Genomic DNA, 18,745 nt, shown 5'->3' with positions numbered 1-18,745 from the left:
ACTGTAAAGGATCAGTTGCCTAAATTTACTGCTGCACCAATGTTTTACATTATATTGTCTTTTTCTGTACAGACAACATAAAAACAACATAATCTTTTAACAAAAACCAACCTTATGGAGGACTTTTGGTCTACTTTTCTTTGAAAAGTTGCTTCAGTTCATTTCAGAGGTCAAAACGGTTTGTAAACAGGTCAAAACTACTATTGAAAATTTCAGATTCATTTGTAACTCAGTGTCAACTCAAACAGCTACAGTATACATGCATTCAAAGATCTTCTCACACATGAATTATTGTTTAACAAGCTGGTCAGAAACCAGTTCCACTCAAACCAGTGCAGTATTTTTATAAACAGATCTTAGAAAAACAGAGAAAATAATTTCACCATTGTATAATCCTAAGGAAATACAGTCTCGTGGATTGGGAAAATGTAATTAAATATGTCTTCTTTATAAAATCACACATGGTTTAGCTCCCCTTCCTCTTGGGTCTTTAGTTACCATTAGAACCAGTGCAAATGGGATCACAAGGGGGGGTCTCAATAGGGGATTGTGTTATTCCACTATGGAAAAAATCCTTAGGACAGTCAACTTTCTCTGTCACAGCTTCACAAGAACGGAATAACACCCCAACATACATTAGGGAGATCAGCACATATGTGGTTTTTAAGTCTCGTTTAAAACAGTGATTAGTTAGCAATCCAGTCTATCAATATTAAAAACTTGGTCAGCTGCTTCCATCTCGTTAATGTTAGTGTGTGTTTTTATGTGAACATATCACCTCTATGTCTTGTAGGGCTGTAAAGTCAAAGTCGACTGGTCGACTGTTTGGTTGATATGTTTTGAGTCAACCACAATTCTGATTGGTCGATTTTATTGTTTCATGCAGTCTAGAGTGTAGACAGTGGGGGAGGGGGAGATCGAAGGATGTCCACGCTACTCAGAGTCTGGTGGTTTGCTGAATATTTAGAGGTTTTTTTGTTTTAGCGTTTGATGCTGGTGAGTCCTTCAACTATGTCAAAGACTTCGGCAGTGTGGCAGCATTTTATCAAAATAGATGGAGGGAAAAAGGTCGAGTGCAAAATTTGCAAACAACAGTTTGCATATCACAGCTCGACGACGAACATGGCGTATCATCTAAAAACGGTGGGCTATATTAAAGGCAATTAACATAATATATTCCACATATTTCAATATTTTAGTCTAATAATCGTTTATTTGTTTTATAACTGCAGGCGCACCCGCCTGCAACAACGGCATCTTTTTGCTTTTACCTTAATCCGTGCCCACAGGCTGTACTTCGACCCTAGATCTGGGATGTTTAATAAAGATAATGTTCCCCGAATCGCCTCTTGTGTATAATTGCCCCCCCCTCTCAACGCCCGAGTCGATTTTTAGTTGAATTTTCAGGGCTTCAGTCGACCAACAATTTCTTTGGTTGATTACAGCCCTAATGTCTTGACTGACCGACTTGTGTTCTGTGTGTAAAGGAGCTTCTAGCATGACTATGCCATTTTAGTCCCCTTTGGTGAGGTTGTCTTGCTTTGTGGTTTGGTAGCTTTGTCTTAATGGTGTAGATTTTGCTAATGCTATTATCAACAATTGTGTCTGATGATCTTCTGATCAGTTTTAGCTTATTGACTAACATTTTAAGATTCTTTTTTTATTTAATGCAGAGCTGTTCTCTGCAAGAAAACTTCCATTTGGAGATGCATCTCTTCACAGTGGTGAACAGAAGCCAGCAAAAAAAGCATTTTATCCTTATTTATTAAGATTCTGATAGTGATCTTATTTAATTTGCTTTATTTACTTTATATGTTAGTAAAATATTGACCTAATTTATAGTTTCTTTAGTTTTTAGTACAGATGCTTTAAAACTGGCAGTATAAAAAAAATATGATAAAAATCGAGATCAGACAATATGAAAAAATCTATCGTGATCATTTCTTTTGGTAGGTCGGTTTCTTTAGTGTGCTTGCGGGTGTCTAAATGATCTCGGCTAAATACATCCAATTTCTAACTTATCATTTCTTGCCATGGTATAAGAGGAAGAACTATGACATAACAACATGCCATCCCATGCCGCAAAAAATAATATTGCCTCTGGTTGCTATGGTATACAGAGGTCTCTTAATTTAACGCGGTTCACCTAGGCCTGTCACGATAACAAATTTAGCTGTACGATAAATTTTCTCAGAAATTATCGCGATAAACGATAATATTGCGCAAAGCGCTAATGTGTCATTTTGAGACCATTCTCAACTAATATAATGACATATGCATCTATTATTTCTCCATTCGACTTATTTACATATTTCAGCATGAGAATCGGAGGTTTAGCGCGAGAGCGTGAGAAGCCACTTAAATGCGCAAGTCTCACGGCCATTGCGTGTTGGCAGCCCTGCAAAACAAATGCGGCTTACCGGCTCGTGCTGCAACATGCTGCTGTCAAGTATGACACCAGAGAGATCACTCCGCAAGAAACCAGAGCGTTTAGTCGAAATACTCCATAGTGAAACCTATTGTCATACACAGTCTATGGTAAAGGGGGGACTAATAAAAATTATCGCGGCCGGCAAACTTATCGTGCTCTTATTTTCTTATCGTTCAATTGCTTGACTTATTGCTTATCACGACAGGCCTAGGTTCACCTTTCGCGGCCTCGCTGTTTCGTGGATTTTTTTTGTGCAATTTTAGAGATAAAGCTGACTACTTTGCGGGTTTTGCCTATTGCGGGTTATTTTTTAGAACATAACTCCCGCGATTATCGAGGGACCACTGTAAAGGAGAAAAGCTAAATGTGTGGCCACCATCATCCCATGACCTCAGCCCTATTACTGATTACAGTACAACTCTAAACAGAAGCTTTGGGCGGCAAATCTTGTATCCTTAAATGAGATGCAGGCAGAAACTATTCATGGAATTTAATGAATGAGAGCGTTGTTAATGTTATATCATGTTAACATGGAACTTGATCTGGAAATATGTTTCTTTTATTTGTTTCAGGAAATTAAATGTTCTACGTAATTAATGAAGAGTGTGGAAAAAACATTTAAAAAGTTAAAAGTGCTGTAACATGTTGTACTGTAACTATTAATCAGAGAGCAGTTACTTATAAAGACACTTCTGCTCAGTTTTGGTCAGGAATATTTTCTATTTCTTTTTCTACTCTTTTGAAATTAAATGCAATTAAATGCAATTTTCAGACATTAGTAGAGCGTGAGTTTACAATATTAATGTCTGTGTCTTAAAATGTTGCTTATTTGGGGCAAATATTGTTATGCTATTAAAATACGATTAATCGAGATTAATTAATTTTAATAATTATGACTGTTATTCACATTGGTTATTTAGGAGCAATAAAGAAAAACAGCATATATGCATAATAATTTGGCACAGTGTTTATGGCACAGACCAGCAAAATGATAAATATCTATTCTTTACACGCACACACACACACACACATATACACACACACATATATATATATATATATATATATATATATATATATATATAGAGAGACATATATACTGGACTCAAATTTAAAGTTTTGTTTGACTACATTCAGTAGTGGTTGGTGCTGCAAGGCTTTTTCATACATTCAAGGATATCTTCTTGTCTTTCCAAGTGTTTAGAGGCTGGGAGCGCTGAATTAATTTTCCATATTTCTCCAGACATTCCGAGCCCATAAAGGAGCCCCTGTCTAATAAAAGGTTTTCCTCTCAGCCTCTGGTCCCCTTTTGCAGACAATCTGGTCTGGGCAGGATGTACTCCGCCTGTGTGAGCTGACTACAGAGGGAGGACGGGGCAGAAGTTTGCGTCAGAGAGCACACATATGGTTTAGTATTAGTTTGTGAGGGGGGTAAGTTGGGTTTCTCTGTCTGTGACAGGATGCCTGTGGGAGGAACATACTGTTCCAATACCTGGTGTGAGTCCAGAGTTTACAAGCAGAGAAAAAAAGGTCTGTAAACATTCATATTTGTCACTTTGTGTTTGGTAGAGTTTTATTTTACCTGTTAAGAGGCCAAAGAAGCGTTTGCAGCGTGCATTGTCCCTCACAAGAAGTGTGTAGGCCACATCTTTGTTTCCAAACTCCATGTGGATGCTCTGCGAGCCCAGCCCCACCTCCAGGTAGCTGAGATCTATGATTGGGTAGCTGTCCTTCTTCTGCAGCCAATCAGTGAGCGGGCCTCTGCTGGGAGGAAACTTTGATAAAGTGCAGAAAACACACTAAGACTGATTAAATGGTTTACCTAACCTTTGACACTGGGAGGTGTGATTTCCACAAGAAACTGTTAGTTTATAATCCCAATGTCTCTTACAAATCAAGAGCATGATGAGGCCTTTTTGATGTTCTGCATAAACCAAAAGCAACACAGCAAGAGCTCATATCTGAAGCCTTTCCTGTTTTGATGGACAATGTTTCTTTTCATTTGTGTGACAGAGAAGTGAAAAAGAGGGAGGGCTAAAGATAGCAGAAGGAGAGGAAGCCTCCACATACACTTTGAAATCAATGTGTTTTCAAGATGTGACCCAGAAACCTGGGCAGGTTATGCAATTTTATCCACATTCTAAGCACAGGGTGTTGAGTTTTCTCCATTAAAAGCCACATTAGTCAACTGCATTGTGGCGCCCTCTTTTGTATCACCATCCTTATCTGAAGTCCTGCATTAATAAATGAATCATTTACATACCAAGCTTTAAGCTCCATCTACATTTGGTGACACCTGAAATATTGTTTGATAAGATCACAGAATAGTTTGTTGCTTTGAAAGAAGGTTTTTATCAAAAAGCGCAACCATAATTAGTTTGTTAGAGCTTTGACTTTTTATATTCATTGTTGTGAGAGCTAATGCAAATATAGCTTAACAGTCGCTCCTCAAACTTTGTCCTGACAATGACTCATATAAGCAAATTTCTGATTTAAATAGAAAAAAATAACTGCTAACAGAAATAGTAGAGATCAAGCAGAGGTGTGGAAGACGATAAGAGAAAGAACCCCTCTCCTAGGGTTAAGCACTGTGAGGGAATTATTATGCTTTGGACCTTTTTAATGTCTAAGAAATAACTAATTAATGATTAACTGTCTCTGTTAATTAGTCTTAAGAACTAGAAGCTTTTGTTAAAACAGAGGAGACGTTGGAAATGTGGGCAGAGAGAACGGAGTGACGGCAAAAGACTAAAGATTTGAAAACTGTCCGCATCTTTGAGCCCGTGCGGATTCATGGTAGACTATAGCAAAATTGTCCGAAAGTCTGATTTAACAAAATCTTATATTCCTTTTGGGAATCATGGAAACTGCATCCTACAGACTGCAGAGCGAATGTGCCATCAGGCTTTGTTTTCCATTACAGATGCTGGTATTTCGGTGCAAAGTTGGCAGATTAATTTAATTCCTACATAAATGGTGATGCAGACGTAGAAGACAATGGAGGCAATTTTTGTTTTACATGACTGCAAAACAGGCTTTACAGTCTGTAAGAAAACAGCAAAATGTTTCCTCAGTTTGTCATTTAATAAAAAAAGTAACATTTAAAAAGAAATATGGAGGCCACAGGTCAGGCCTTGGACCTGGTCCTGCTTATTTTTCTGACACTGTTAAACTTTAAACCTAGCAATGTTTTAACCAAAAGTAAGATACTTCTTAGGAATGAATCATGGATGAAATTCTAAATGATATCGTGCAATTAAAAGGGTGGAAGCTCCAAGCTGGAAAATTATGCTGAAATTACATTTTAGCTTGTTTCTCCCAGCCGTTTATCACAGGTTATGATGTATAATTATGACTGCTGTCTAAAATAAATGCAATTATACTGTTAAATTTGAATTATGACATACTTGCATAGAAGATGCTAATAAAAAACAATCTTTCTTAAAACAATAAAGGCATTATATCTTTAACTTCATGCCTTTTGGAAACAGGGTCTTCCAGACACTCAACTGTAGACAATATTCAACAACTCTAGTGCCACTGCCAATAATAATAACATATTAATTATATAATAACAATAATGTGTAACAAATTTGTTGTCTATTACATTTTGATTTTTAATGACAGAGTAAGACTACGGGATTAAGTCCAAAACCTCACTTACTTGCCATCTGATGTCATTTCCAGGAAATAGAGCCGCAGATTAGACACAACCAACAGTGCAGGAACTTCCTCTGGCTCCCCAAATTTAACAGCTGACATCTGAAGATTCAGGGAAAAAAAAAAAGTGAATAACTACCATGACATTTATGTGGCTATACAATAAATATTAGCCGTGCTTATGCATGAATTTTTTTCTCCCCAGGATACATAAGTCTCATTAAGCTACCATTTTAACCCTTAATCATAAATGATCTTACTTTCATATGACACCACTTTGCTGTTTAGAGGTTTTAAAAGAAACCCCAATCATTTTCTCTCAAATTACACAAAAAGAAAAAACCGCAAGTGAAAAATCGGGCAGTCACTGTCAGTGGGTGAATATGCATAACTAAGATAAATGGAGCAAAACGTCCTGTTTCCAGCTGTGGTTTACTGAATCCTGCTCAGCAGCTTTATGCTCTTCACTCACGTGTCTCACAGAGAAGCAGTAGCCTGCTGATTTGAGGGGCTTCCTGGATGCATTGCGTTTTAAAGAGGTTTCAGAGAACATTAAGTGACAACAGAAGAGCATAAACTTGTCAAAGAAGCTTCAGAGGATGAGGAGTCAGACTGAATGGCTTCCTAAAGATTTACTGACTGCATTCATTTTGGCTGACTGTTATGAAACCGCAGATGAAGTGCAGTAAAATTTTCACAACTTGTTAAGCTAGGAAGATAACGTTTCATAAAAAGGAATAAAAATCTGCATAAAACACTAGAAAAAGAGCTAAAAGTAGCCATTCACAAAGTTCCTGGGAATAATACTGTTTATAAATTAGCATAAACTCCAATAACGACTTAAAAATCCAGAGAAGCTGGATTTTCTCAATTCCCTTTACCCTTGCTGTTTACAAACCTTGAGGTAAGATTGAAGCTCCTCTTCCTCTTCAAAGACCTCGACATCCAAGAAAAGCTTTAGCCGATGATCCACCACCTCGTAGTCCTCCGACAATAGATCCAAATCATCTGCAAACACAAACAAGATTAACCCAGCGAGTCTTACATAATAACCAGAAAACAAACATAGATTATTAAAAGTTCCTTTCATCAACTGTATTTGGGTGCAAATTACTGAAAGGCAGAAAAATATCTAAAATGAAACACATAATGAGCGAACTCAGGTTCATGTTTAAACATGCCAGGTTCAGATATCTGGATTGATTTTAAAACATTTGATAGACACATTTAAATTCAATGGCAAAGGAAGGTGGAACTTTTGACTTGGAAAGGCATTTTCCTTCCTGGTACAGTGCCATTAAAGCCCCAGTACAGAACTACTAGATATACTGCTCAACACTGACCCATGTGGTTACCAGTGGTATTGCTCCATTTGCTGTGTTAAGCGTTGGATCCCCTGAAAACGCACCAGCTGGACAAAAGTGTCCATCTGTCTACTATGTCTGCGTATAGTCTTTTTGCTTGAGCTGTCTCTTTCTGTCCCTCATTTTTCAAATAATGTCCTCATGGGTGTCTTTGGTGAATCAGTTGTAGTGCACATCAAAAATGGCCAGTGTGTTGATATCCAGTTGCTAGCGCGTGACGTGGTGTTATAAGATAAAACGCTGCCATAAAGTGATGCTCTGGCAACAACAGTTTCAGAAATATACATAATAAAAGTCAGTGTGCCATCAAAATATGTTAGAAGCACAGAGTTTTAAGGTCAAAAAGTGACATATTTTTATTTTAATACTCTCTCTCTTGCTCTGTATATATATTTATTTGTTACAGTTGTTAGCAAAAATTATACGATCATGTTGAATATGGCAAATCGAACTGTATGAGATATTTTTACACCTTAAACATTGGGTCCACGTCAGGATATTTCTTGCCTGATCTCTCTTTAGTATAGTTTAAACGGTGGAGGATTTTCAATTGAAAATTGAGAAGAAGAAGATACATAGTATTAATTCAGGTTTTCATTATATAGTGAAGAAAATCTAAACAATCCTTTGAAAAGCCACAATAAAAAAAAAAAAAAAAATGGAGATGTGGGTCAGATTTGTTTCCATTGACTGGTTTAAAGTGGAAAAAAATAGTCTGCATAGTTTCTCCAAAGGGTTGGTTAGGGTTAGCACATACCACATACCACAGACTATTTGGTAATTCAGTAGAAAAAGAAACTGTCCCAACTAGACAGAAATTTTAAAGATGGAAATAAACACAATAAAATGATAAAGTGAAAAACCATTTGAGGCACAACCCCCAAGATACCATATGTGTTTGGGACGACTGAGTGAGATTAAGGGATATATCAAAGGGTCATCCTGCAGCCATCCTCTAAATATAAGGCTTTAAAACTATCAGAATCTTCATAGAGTTTCTTGGTAGATTTGGTCTACTGCTAATGCACCTACATGCTTAAATTTGTTTCTTTCGCCAAGATAATACCAAATTTGGATTTTGAATATGGCATGAGAAATAACACTGCTCTTCATGCGTTAATGCATTAAATATTTAACACATTCATTGTACAGATTAATCTCTTTGAAGTAACCCATTAAAATTTTGACAGCCCTTATTAAAATACCAAATTTATTTAATAAATGTAGGTTATGATTTTTTTTACAATAGTCTGGCAATCCCTTGGAAAGCCTATGGGGGTCAGGACCCCCAGTTCAGGAAAGGCTGCTCTAGTGGACAGAGGTATGGTGCTGAATCAGGGTCATTCATGAATGTAAAATGAATGCAAGTCATTGTAAACGTTTTCCTAAATCTTTTTCAATTTACAATGGTCTGGCAGCCCCACGAATTAAAAAAGAATCTATTTTTTAAATTTATGTAGTTGTTCTGCCCTCTTGTTATCAAAATTTTAATATTCTGAAAAAAACTAATTCAAATTTTCTATTGATGTGAATTAAACTGAATTCTATTCTATTCTGTTTTTAGACAGCTCAATAGGGTTAACATCCACAATAGGAAAATGGAGCGATCTCTTCAGGTAGTATTTATATCTCTGGGAATATCTGGAATATCTTATCTTATTTGGCAAGAGCCGTTCAGCCACATCAAATTATTGTTGGCCAGATCAGGGGCTGTTGTTTTTTTCCCTTCATGTAATCAGGTCTTCTTAAAAACAAACCACCTCAGCCTTTATTTTTACCATTACTATCGTTTAAATGCAAAGCTATGGAAACCCAGATAATGTCTGTTTTTTTTCCTCATGTTGATTTGCACTTGTTACATTAATTAAAAGGTTCCCTGCAAACTTAATAGTCTGCAAAGTGCAAAACCTTGTAGGAGACAGGGGTGCTTAAAATTATTTGTATAACTACTAGAAAGGACTCCAGCTTGCTCAAGTCCTTCAAATGCTGATTGTGAAGGATTCGCCCACTGTGCTCTTTGACCATGGTCTGGATGATCCCAAACATACGGTTATTTATTCGTTTTTACTTCACTATTTCCAAGGCAGCTGATTCTGCTCTGATTCACATGTAGACTGTTGTCTTACAGCATCTCAGACTCAGACGTTTTAATCAGTAAAGCCTCACTGGAGATCCTTCACACCATGTTTGGTTTTAAAAAAAAAAATCATGGAATTTTCCCTCAAGAACATTGAGCAAAAATCTGCTGCCATCATGTTTTGTGCATATGGCCTTAACCACTCTAATGAATAAGCAGCTTTTTTGGCTCCTTTATGCCTCAAATGATATCTTCCATTAATAGTTAAGGCCTAGTTTCCTGGCAGCAGTGGAAATACTTACATATTTCTTGGCTTTTGTGAAACCATAGCCAGCTTTTACTGCAGCAGACCACAGCGTTAGCCAACAGCCCTCAAGCAGAGAGGCATTTAAGAGCAATAAATCCACGAAAGAACAGCAACAGAAGTTATTTGAACAGTGATGAATGATTATGGCTAATCAAAAATGACAGGGCATGGACCCACAGAGGCCAAACTAAACCAGTAGTCTTTGATATGTAAACTCAGATCAGATTAAAAAAAAAAGGCCTTTGAACCTTCAGATGACTTGCTCTTTAAAAGGTGAAAGGTGCACGCATGCACACACATGTTGATGCTTCTTTAGAGATAATGGAGTTCTTCAGAACGAGGGAGAAATTAGCACTCTGCTCTACAACAATAGGTGCATTGTATCAACCAAAAAGAAGAAGATACTATATTCAGTATGTGTCAGGGGTTGTGGATGAATATGAGCTGTCTCCAGGGTGAGTCTGTGGTTACACAAGGACAGGTTGCATGGTACTGGCTATGCAATGACAAAAATAAAAAAAAAAGATAAAGGAAACTATCATTACAACTCAGCCCTCCTTCTCTAAGCCTTTTATTCCTCTCCCATCACTTCTAGTAATGACTCCAATATGTCTTGTTGCACATTTACCATGTGGTTCATCTAAAAATGGCAGACAGATGGGGGCAAGTCAGACGCTGTCACTGAGATACAGAGTGCTTTAAAGGATTTCTGCACCACACGAAACCCATGAGATTCAAACACTTCCCATCTCTACTCACTTCCAATTAAGACTTAAATCTGTCTTTCAGAAAGAAAATGCAGCTGACGTAAACAGTTTATACCACACGCCACATTTGATGTGTAGAATTTGAATCAGAAGCAATGAAATAACACTTATATTTTACAGCTGTTTAGGCTTCCCTTCAATAAACAGCCCTGCCAACCTTGCTGCGTTATTCTAAATGTAAAAAGTGGCTGAAACAATTTGTCTACTTATCAAACTTATTACCTGGTTCAGCTGCTGCAGCTGTCATTAAAAAAAGAAAAACAAAACTATTTTCTTTGTATGTTATTTTGTAAAAGTCAAGCTGAGACAATATTACATGGCTAATCTTGCAAAATAGCAAATTTGCCTTTGGCACTTTCTTTCATTAGATCTTCAATTTAGATAGACAAATTGCTCTTTGCTCGACTGTTCTGCCTTGCAGAGATGTTTGTTATTTTATTAAGCAAATTGAAGTTGGAGGGTAGCAAACTAGCTTCCTCTGACATCCAAACTGGATTAGATAAATAAACGGTATAGGTCTTTGGTCATTTTTTTAACATCTAAATCTGATCTGGGACAAGGGAAAGCGTACCTTTAGGTGTGAATCGGCTTGTGGGTTTGACTTGAGGCGGTGTACAACCAGTAGGGGAGTAGTGGTAGCTTCCTGCTAGCTCCTCTTTACTTTGGCAGCCTGTGTTGTAGGAGAGGCTGCTGGTATCACCAAGACCATCCCCAATAAAGAAGGAGCTTCCTTGGGCTGTGACAAATGTGGCATCTCCTGTAGTGGTGGCAGTTTCGAGGATGGGACTGCTGCTATTACTGGCATCTGTGTAATCATCCTGTGGAAAGATTCTGCTTTAATATTCGTGAATTTAACAAGAACAGGTGGTAAAACAAGGACTCAAAGAGTCACTGAGGTGATCAGAAGGACCTTGTTGGAGCCCAAGTTGATCTGGATATTATCAGGAAGGTTGTTTTCGGCGTCAGGGTTTGGTGAACCATGGATTGGTGTACTGCTGTAGGGAGCTGATTGGTCCACCACTTGAACCACATGGTCACTACCGCATTCTGGACAAATGTGACTTTTTCCTATATATATATAAAAAAAGATTAAATTCATGGTAACAATTTAGAGGTAATAGAGGTAATTTTCCCTTTCTTTTAGTAAAAATGTAGAAAGTCTGCAGAGAGAAGAAGACAAACGTCCACACATGAGGAGATTTAAACAGCTTTCATGCCTCATTTATGATCCTGGTTTTTCTTCTACCATTTCATGGCATCACCAAGAAAACCCAGTGATATTGTGCCTTTCGTGCAACTAGTTTAAGACGCCTCAAAAATCTTTTAGAATAACCAGCTGCCTTGAACTCCATTTTGATTTATCAGCTGTGCTTGGGAATTTTGGGAGGGAAACCTTAAAGGGCCAGCTAGGGTGAGCAGAGATGCTTTAGTATATCATGAGAAAACAACGTGCTTTTTTAAAATTTAATTTATATCATAAAGTACTCGAATATATTTATGTAAATCCCTATTTTTTAAATGAAAATTAACATTTGATATGTTTTCTGCTATGTTGTGGAAAAGATATACTGGTTGTTAGTCCTATTTGGGGTACCAAACAGCCTAACGTGGTTGAAAAACAGCAGAAAACTTTCATGCTTTTAGGTCATTTGGATGGAAACCGTTTATTTTTTCCCATCTGCAGAGCATAGATTTATGTAACCCAAAGGCAAGTTTATGTCTAAGCTCAGACACGTGCGAACAAAAAAGGAATTTGTTGCCTGAAATTACAGAAGAACAGGACTAAGCTCAGTAATAAAGGATCACAGTTTCACAAAATCCCCAAAACATCTGTCGTACAAAGCCTGCACGCTCTCTGTGCGTGCCTGAGCAGGTTTTAATGTCAGGTTTGGTTGGATTGCAGGGAGCTGGCTGCTGGGGCGAAGGGTGTTATCTGTCTTGTGCTGATTAGAGGTGGGAAGGCAGCTTGGGAAAAAGACAGGAGAGATAACTTCTGGGATGCTTTGCTCAAACGAGTCTGAAATCAGACTTTTGTTTGGCTACCAATGGGAGCCTGATAGGGCTTTGACGTCAAGTGAACTTGCAGCTCGAGATATGTGACCTTGTCTCTTACTTTGTCCTTATCTTTGATTTTAACCACAAACGCTGCTGACACTGATTAAAAAAGAACTAAGAACAGTTAAATATAAGCGGTGCCTTTTTATAAGGATAGTTATGATTATTTGACTATGATTCAATACTAAGTTAGCGTGACTCAGTTTTAGGGAATGAAGTTCTCACCTTCACAACCATCACAATCCACTTCCACCGTCTCCTCCATATGCAGTTCTTTCCCAGCCTCTGTTAGCATCACGGCCTCTCTCCTCCTTACTCCTCCTCCAGCCACCTCTTCACCAGCCTCACCCTGAGGTGCGAACTCTGACCTGCAACGAAGGCACTGCAGACGGACGCAGCTGGGGCCGAGTACAGAGTCACGGCGTTTGTTTTCCTCCGCCACATGAGACAATATATCGGTCAGATCCTAGTAAGAAAACAGGAATATTTTAACACTTGGAAATATTTGTAGAAAATTCAACTTATGTTTGCCCAGAAATAGGTCTGCCATTTAAGAAAAGTTGGCAAGAATTTTCTAAAAGTAGATGTTCAGATCGCTAGTTCCAAATTTCCCCAGCTGATTCCATCTTTTTAAAATAGTTTCATGACTTTAAAAGGCTCTATCTGGCAGCAGTGAAGGAGAGTCATTTGCATTTTAGGCTGCAAACTAAAAACAGTAGAAGCTTTTTATTGGATCTCAAAAATATTTTGACATCACATCTATCACCGCAGGATATTCTACTTGCAAACTAACTACTACCTACGATAGTCTGTGTTTTTCCATGAGCAGCCATGGTTCAAGTTCAACATGTTCATTTAGCTTTAATCTTTGCAGTTTGGATACGTGCATTTTTTTTTTTTTTTTACAAAATCATCACAAAGCAGCTTTCTCTGTTGCTTTAAAGCTTCATCAGGCACAGATTTCCAGTTGCGCAACATCATGAACAAGCAAGTAAACATGGTACAGATTGTACAGCAAGAAGCTGATGTTAAAAAAAAGAAAACAAAAAGGGTGTGAGCAGAGTTAGAAAAGGTAAGCATGAACAGAGCAGGCCCAGGAATTCAGGTTGATTTATTGTACGTGGGTTTGCTTTGCTTCATCATTTTTACCTTGCAGGTCGTGCATATCCATCATGTGGGTGAGTATTTGAAGAGATTTGTGACTGAATGGAAGGATACATTTTGCATGCTTTACTTCCAGCAAGATATAAAGAGTGTGTACGTGCATGATGTAAGAGTGTACCAGCTTATCAGCTGACCTGTGCCACCTGCTGCGGGTCATCATCCAGCAGGACGTAGCATCTCCTCTGTTTCGCCTTGTTGATGTAATCGAAATGTAGCTCCACTGCTGGAAGCAGCTTCTCATCGTCCTAAAGGAGTCAGAATCACTCAGCAAATTCCACCCTAACATGTTGATTTTAAGATATTCCTAAGTTTTTTTAAATTATTTTATTTTCTTAAACACTAAACGAGAGTTTGAAGCTAATTCCAAGATTTTCCAAGAGACTTTCTGTCCTTCCATCTCTTTCTCCTCTTACCCCTTTGGTCCACACTGCCTCTGTGGTCTTCACCCGGGCCAAGCTGTCCAGCTCCAGACGACATCTCTCCTGGCCGTGCTGTATGTCCACTTCCAGCACCAGGCCACGCTTGACACGCAGGAACACCTCGCTTTGCTCCTTCCTTTCCCCTTGACCTTTGCTGTCTTCCTCTTTGTCAGATAGGACTCCAACAAGAAGGGGGTGACACAGATCCACTGACAAGAATAAAAGAGAAACAAGATCAGAGTAGCTGATGTTTTCCCATCACTATTATCCCATTAATACCAACTCTACCTCCTAAATCATCCTTTTCTTCATGACTTGCTGCGTTATCAGACTTCTGGGAATCTGGAGTTGACTCCTGCCCCACCATGAGGCCATCCACCATGCTACCCTCCAGGGTAGATTCCGTGTGTTGAATGCTGTAACTGGGCCACTGTAAGGTAGACTCTGTTTCTACATCTTGCTCCATATCATTTGTCTCCATTTTGGGTTCTGAGGACAGAATCGGTGGCGGGAGGTCCACCAGGACTTCTACAGAATGCGACAGACATGGCTGCTGGCTAGGATCGGTGGGTGGACACTGGATGGAGGAACGGAGGCCATTGGTAATTGTTTGAGATTGAGAGGCTGGCAGGTTTGTATTGACAGTGGTGGTGATAGTAGGGGGTGGTCCTCCATCTAGATGGTGTTGGTATCTTAGCCAGTCTTCCCCCAGCTGCTCCCTGAAACTGGACATTCGCTCAATCTCCTGCTGGTGAGGAAGATCAATGCCTGGTGGAGAAATAATGTTTGTGTCTTAAAATGAACCAACAAGGGAAGATAGTTGCTATATTACAATAACAAACCCAGAATAGAGGAAGGGGGTCTGGGCTCATAATCGGTATCACTTGGTTCAGATATGCTGGCCCTCCTCACTTTCACTTTACTCTGAAACACAAGAGGTATGACTTATCACCATCACTGTTCACCACAACACGTGTTTATGTAATTGTGAGTCCAGATGACACGAATATGATTTAGTTTTTGCTGAGGATCAGAAAAAAACATAAAAGAATCAATCTTACCCTAGATTTCCTTATCCGCAAGCGTGACACCCCAACTTCTCCAACAGATACGCTGTCGCTCAGCTCCCCTGCTCCACTGGAAACTTCCTGATTACTCCGTTCGGGTGGAAAAGTAACTGCGGGTGGTGTCTGCACTTGGATGACCAGCCGGCCTGGCTTCGGCAAAACCTGCAGAGAAAAGCTGCCTCAAATGAACTCTTCTTATAAATACACAGTACTAGAAAATCTTTAATGTAATATAATCATTTTATCTATCTGAAAAACACCTGCACAGTTAAGATGGAATAATGCCCACCCTGAAAATGTAAGAATATTATACAAATTATTCAATTCTCAAAAGTTAGAATATTATAAAAAGTAAGATTCTTTTGCAATGCATTGAGCCAGTTTGTTTACTGGTAATAAAATGAAGCCCCATAAGGCAAAAAGTAAACACACGGTAGAGGTTCTGTCATGTTTAAGGCTGCTTTCATGCCTCTTATACTGAATGCATCAAAGAAATGATGAAATCAGAAGACTTCCAAGCTACTCTAGAGATAAACAGTGTGAGAAAACTAGGTTTTTGAGAGCCTTTCAGCATTCATCCAACAGCACAAAGAAATGTTTGAAGAGAACAAGATGGAGTGTTTTAACTGCCGGGGGATGAGTTCTGACCTAAATCACATTAAAAACCTTTGGTGAGAACTGAAACCTGACAATGCAAAAGAGACTCATACAAACCAGACCAGCATGTACAAATTACATCTTGCTAAAATTTCTTTTAGCAGAGAGAGAGAGAGAGAGAGATGGCTGCGTGATTGACTTACTGATAGTTCAGAAGAGGACAAAGGGGTACCATCAAGTCTGAGCTGAAAAGAAACAGAAACGCAACATTTATAGTGTGAGGAACACATGACATGCTCATCATTTCAAAAGAAAGTCAACAAAGGCCTTGAAACTTCCAGTTAATTTCTTTCCCTCTATCTTCTGCTTCGGAGTTTAATTTAATACGTACATAAAGACATCTTTATAACTTACTCTGAGGCTGGCAGCCTTTGGGGAGAGATGTCGGACAGTGCAGGTGCGGTGGCCCTTCTGAAAGTACAGCGGGTTTCCTTCCAAGTTCAACTACAACAAAACAATAAATTTTATAATGTAATGATCTCACACATGGTATGATGTGCAAATCTTTAAAGAAAGTAAATGTGCTGTTTGAAAATGGCAGCCTTTGAAGACAGATGTGTATCTTACTGTGCTGAGGCAGTGCAACAAGGACAGAGGAGCCAGCTGGGAGTGCTCCAACAGCAGGTTGTAGGCCAGATCTAAATGCTGGAGCGAAGACAACTGCTCCACACCTGTTTAATCAGAGAGGCCAGCAATACACAAAAATTCACCATCAGGCAGAAGATAAAAGAATAAAACAAATAATAATCATAATAACAATATTGAATATTGAAGCCGATTCACATAACAGACATAATAAACGGTCAGGTGTAACTTTATCTAATGCTTCAGCATGTGATTAAAAACAATATCCAAGGCAAACAGAAGAACTTCCAAAACACAGAGAGGGTGCATCTGTATGGTGTGTTTCCATTTTCTTTTGGTTTTATTCGCTCACTCCTCTATCAGCTCTGTGGTTTCACTGGCCGTCTCTTTTGCCTGATCTGACCTGGGACTATTTGTCTTGGTTTTAGGAACTCGATAAGAAACTCCCAACTGATGCCAGCCTGCTTTACCGTTAATGGTTTCCAGCTCATTGTTCCTGAGGATGAGTGTGAAGAGCTTGGCTCTGGCACTCAGAGCCAGCGTTGGCGCCCTCTGCAGGCAGTTGTAGCCCAGGTTCAAGTGCTCCAGCTCACTCAAGGGCTGAGAGAAAGCAATGAGAACAGACGACATGAGTATCACAAAAGCAGGGAAAGTAAATTCTAATTAAGCAAACAAACTACCTTTAGAAATTCAGCACATTCCTGAATCTTGTTATGGCTTAGATCCAAAGATTTCAGGACATTCAGTAAACTCTATAAAAATAGGAGGGAACAAGGTTGCAGTCATATGAAGGAAACGTTAGTTTATACATCACGTAAAAATGCATGAGTGCTTGTTGTCTTACTAGTGACTGGTCAAGACAGACAATTGAGTTGTAGCTAAAATTCAGGGTGTGAAGTTCCAGCCAAGGCAGTGCTGAACTCAGATCTCCTCCACACAGAGAAAGCAGCTCCTAAAAAGCAAAGCATGTGCATGCTTGATTCTCTCTTATAACAACATGTAATATTTATCCACTTTGTTACACTTGCTGACCAATAAACTACATCTACCTCCAGGGAGCCGAGGCTTTTTGAGCAAGTAAAAACCTCCAGCTGGGAATACACTCCTCTGAGTCCCTCCAGGAGGTGTGGAGGGATTCTCTTCAGCTAGTGAGGTACAAACAAATATAAAAGACATAATACAAGCAGAGTTCTTCAATAAAGACTGATGTGAGCAAAAGGTTCAGTACACTGTGAAGTATTAAGAGAAAAAAGTTTTTACACTACCTCCAAACACTTCAAAGACTTGAAAGGGAAGATTTTCAGCACAGACTGTAGTCTCACTCCGGGTGGGTTGATGAGCTGCAATGAAACATTAGGATTCATCATGGGGTCTGAAATCACAGCTGCAGCTATTACAGTTATATTTGGATAATGGTCTAATTTATTCTTAAATTTTATCTACAAGCTGTTGCTGTGAACCAGGGACATGCAGTCATAGGCGCTCTTAATGGAAGTTAAACAGGCTGCATCAATAAAAAACATCTGTCAGGGGTGTATAGCAGAACCATTAAGGGTGGCAACATCTAATGATTTGTATATTTTGAGAAAAAAAGGTAGTTTGGTAACATAAAAAGGACTGAATGGCTTAGATCCTTTGGATGTAGATGTGCCACCTGATCAAATTCAGCTGAATGCAGCAATGTTAACTGAACGCTGCTTCATAGTAAAGACAGACTATGACTGAATATACAGAAAAGGAATCTGTGACCTCTTGAAAGTAAAGAAGGAAATTATCTGCAATGGCCAACTTAATCACCTTATCTCACTGTTGTCAAGTTTCACTTGCGGACTAAACACAACGACAGAAAGACCCACAAAAAAGTGAACACAGCAACTTTTAGCTGTAGCAAATAAAACACAAGGAAGGAAATTTATTCTATTTGTTGATTCTCTGCTAAGAAATTTAAAGGATTATTTTAAATTAGCTCCCAAAAAGCAAGGACTTTTTATGCATTAAAAAAAATTCTTAATTCTTAAAACTTTTCTCTAATTTGTATGTTGATATCCCTAAATTAACCTGCACTAAGTATGCACTTTGAGCACCTTTTTGCAAAATAGTCAAAATAACTAAAAATGGTCAGCATCCAAATAATTCCAAGAATAACTGCATGTTTCAAAATGTTCTTATTCATAAATAAAATCAAACACACA

At 38.6% G+C, this 18,745-nt stretch overlaps 1 protein-coding gene and 1 long non-coding RNA gene across 4 annotated transcripts in view; one reads left to right on the top strand and one right to left on the bottom strand.

The window, feature by feature from the left end:
- The window catches only part of LOC121635734 (serine/threonine kinase 11 interacting protein), a 32,598-nt gene that overhangs the window by 12,320 nt on the left and 1,533 nt on the right, over positions 1-18,745 (bottom strand). Inside the window, exons 4-22 of one of the 3 annotated variants that reach the window (XM_041979044.1) lie at positions 17,819-17,893; positions 17,603-17,698; positions 17,398-17,505; positions 17,234-17,305; positions 17,024-17,153; positions 16,536-16,639; positions 16,323-16,412; positions 16,112-16,153; positions 15,306-15,473; positions 15,087-15,168; positions 14,533-15,012; positions 14,239-14,453; positions 13,960-14,070; positions 12,887-13,127; positions 11,517-11,674; positions 11,178-11,424; positions 6,990-7,099; positions 6,096-6,193; positions 4,014-4,195 (exon numbers count right to left, since the gene is read on the bottom strand). In XM_041979044.1, the coding sequence (XP_041834978.1) occupies positions 4,014-4,195; positions 6,096-6,193; positions 6,990-7,099; positions 11,178-11,424; positions 11,517-11,674; positions 12,887-13,127; positions 13,960-14,070; positions 14,239-14,453; positions 14,533-15,012; positions 15,087-15,168; positions 15,306-15,473; positions 16,112-16,153; positions 16,323-16,412; positions 16,536-16,639; positions 17,024-17,153; positions 17,234-17,305; positions 17,398-17,505; positions 17,603-17,698; positions 17,819-17,893 (2,809 nt within the window). The remainder of the gene's footprint in view (positions 1-4,013; positions 4,196-6,095; positions 6,194-6,989; positions 7,100-11,177; positions 11,425-11,516; positions 11,675-12,886; positions 13,128-13,959; positions 14,071-14,238; positions 14,454-14,532; positions 15,013-15,086; positions 15,169-15,305; positions 15,474-16,111; positions 16,154-16,322; positions 16,413-16,535; positions 16,640-17,023; positions 17,154-17,233; positions 17,306-17,397; positions 17,506-17,602; positions 17,699-17,818; positions 17,894-18,745) is intronic. The other 2 variants (XM_041979045.1, XM_041979047.1) reach the window with 2 other exon arrangements.
- On the top strand, positions 1,230-18,633 carry LOC121635735. The gene is made up of 3 exons (XR_006009524.1): positions 1,230-1,452; positions 15,061-15,063; positions 18,622-18,633. It is a non-coding gene; the product is annotated as an uncharacterized LOC121635735 (long non-coding RNA).

The sequence above is a fragment of the Melanotaenia boesemani genome, chromosome 24 (assembly GCF_017639745.1).
Source record: "Melanotaenia boesemani isolate fMelBoe1 chromosome 24, fMelBoe1.pri, whole genome shotgun sequence".
In the NCBI taxonomy this organism is placed as follows: domain Eukaryota; kingdom Metazoa; phylum Chordata; class Actinopteri; order Atheriniformes; family Melanotaeniidae; genus Melanotaenia; species Melanotaenia boesemani.
Note: the sequence above shows the minus strand (reverse complement) of the source record. Positions and strands in the feature narration are given on the sequence as shown.